At 38.6% G+C, this 1748-nt stretch overlaps 1 protein-coding gene across 1 annotated transcript in view; it reads left to right on the top strand.

The window, feature by feature from the left end:
• Positions 1-1748, top strand: part of LOC101592728 (leucine-rich repeat-containing protein 9) — a 120796-nt gene that overhangs the window by 81495 nt on the left and 37553 nt on the right. The window contains 1 exon segment of the mRNA XM_023701646.1: positions 95-134. Coding sequence (XP_023557414.1) covers positions 95-134 — 40 coding nt within the window.

The following is a 1748-nucleotide window of genomic DNA, read 5'->3' as shown; positions in this document are numbered from 1 at the left end:
GGGGATTGAACCCTGACCGCTGTGCTCTGCCTAAGCAGGCACTTCAGTCCGCTGAGCTATCAGGTCGGCCCAAATAGTGGGATGGCAAGGCAAGGAAAGAGTAAAAGCTCCAAAGATCTGAAAGGTGGGAGTCTGTACCAATAAAACATGTCATAACAAAATATGAGCACAGGAAGAAAAGCAGTTTTCAGGAATAAAATAATTAGTATTAGACACGCTAAGGTTTATTTGGTTTCTTATTTTTGTTTTTCCCAGCAGGGTGTCACTGTGTAGTTTAGGGTGGCCTCCGCACCCCCGCTAGCTAGACACACATACGTTGTGTGGTAATAGGTGATGTGACTGAAGACGGTAAGCAGCCAGGTAAATCCCAGGCCTTAACTGGGTTTGGAAATTCACAGGTGTTTAGATTTTAAAGCACGATGAGATTTGGGAGTGAAAACTAACCCACATGTCAATTGTTTAAAGAAAGCAAATAGAAAAAGAAAAATAATCGAAGTGAGGCTTTAAACTTTCGTTAAGAAACATAAAGAGGAGACGAAGCTATGAAAAGTGAACAGAGGGTTGTGAAGGAACATTTTAAGTCCCTAATTTTTGAGATGTATACAGACTTTCGAAAGGACATGGACCAAATCATTTGTTTAGTGGATGAGCACAGGGAGCTACGGCGGACTTACATAACTTGTTCCAAAGTGACTCAGTTCCCTGTTGGTAAATCCTGAACGACTGAGCCTCATTCTCTGTCTAAAATTCTCTGGACACAGAATCACATTGTTTTCTTCCAAGTAGTAGCGGAAACCAAGCAACGACAGACTGCGAGCCAAGCAGTAGCTTAAGTAGCAGTACTATTTTATCTACTCTTCTACCTTTATTTTTAAAAGATTATTTTTGCATTAAGAATATACATCTGTGGGCTGGGGACACAGCTTGGCAGTCTAAGTACCGGCCTGGAAAGCACAAGGACTCGGGTTCAATCCCCAGTACCGCATGCCAGGCTGGCCCTGGAACCCCACCGTGCCAGCCACTGAAACCAGGTGTGGTGGTGCAGGCCTGTAATCCCAGTGATGGGGAGACTGAAAGAGGAGGATCACTATGAGCCTGAATTGCATACTGAGACCCAAACGCATAAATTTATTTTAAAAGAATGTATATCTTCATTTCAAATATGCATTGACAAAGTAAATAAAAAGGAGTTTGAATAAAATTAAATTATGTAATCAGTTTTAGTTGGGTCAAGTTCAGTCATTTGTCTAAAATATAGTCTGTCACCTATTTTTATAAGTAAAATTTCATTTCATATTTAAGTTTGTTTATAGTCTATAACTGTTTTCATACCCCAATGGCAAAATTAAATAATTTTAATAGAGAACTTATTGCTTACAAAGTCCATTGTATTGACTGACTCTTTGCTGGAAAAATATAGAACAAATTTACCAGTCCTGATTTAAAAAGTTAGTAATCAAATGATGATTGTATGACTATAAAAAACAAGAGCTAAATTAGTATGCTTTTTAAAAGTTATCTTTAAATTGTATTATTTGAGATTTAACCAGAAAAGCAGAACTAGTTAGATTTAAGCTATGTGCCCCAAGCCACGTGTAGTCCTCACACCCATAATCCCAGCATCACTCACACCCATCAACCCAGCATTAATTAAATTATCAAAAATTAATCAAATTAATCAAAAATTCTAGAAGTCCACCCCATGAATGCATGAGGCTTTGGTGGCATAACTAGACACAAACCACAAC

The sequence above is a fragment of the Octodon degus genome, unplaced genomic scaffold (assembly GCF_000260255.1).
Source record: "Octodon degus isolate 3935 unplaced genomic scaffold, OctDeg1.0 scaffold00007, whole genome shotgun sequence".
Classification (NCBI taxonomy): domain Eukaryota; kingdom Metazoa; phylum Chordata; class Mammalia; order Rodentia; family Octodontidae; genus Octodon; species Octodon degus.
The sequence above is the reverse complement of the archived record's forward strand: the minus strand, read 5'-3'. Positions and strand labels throughout refer to the sequence as shown.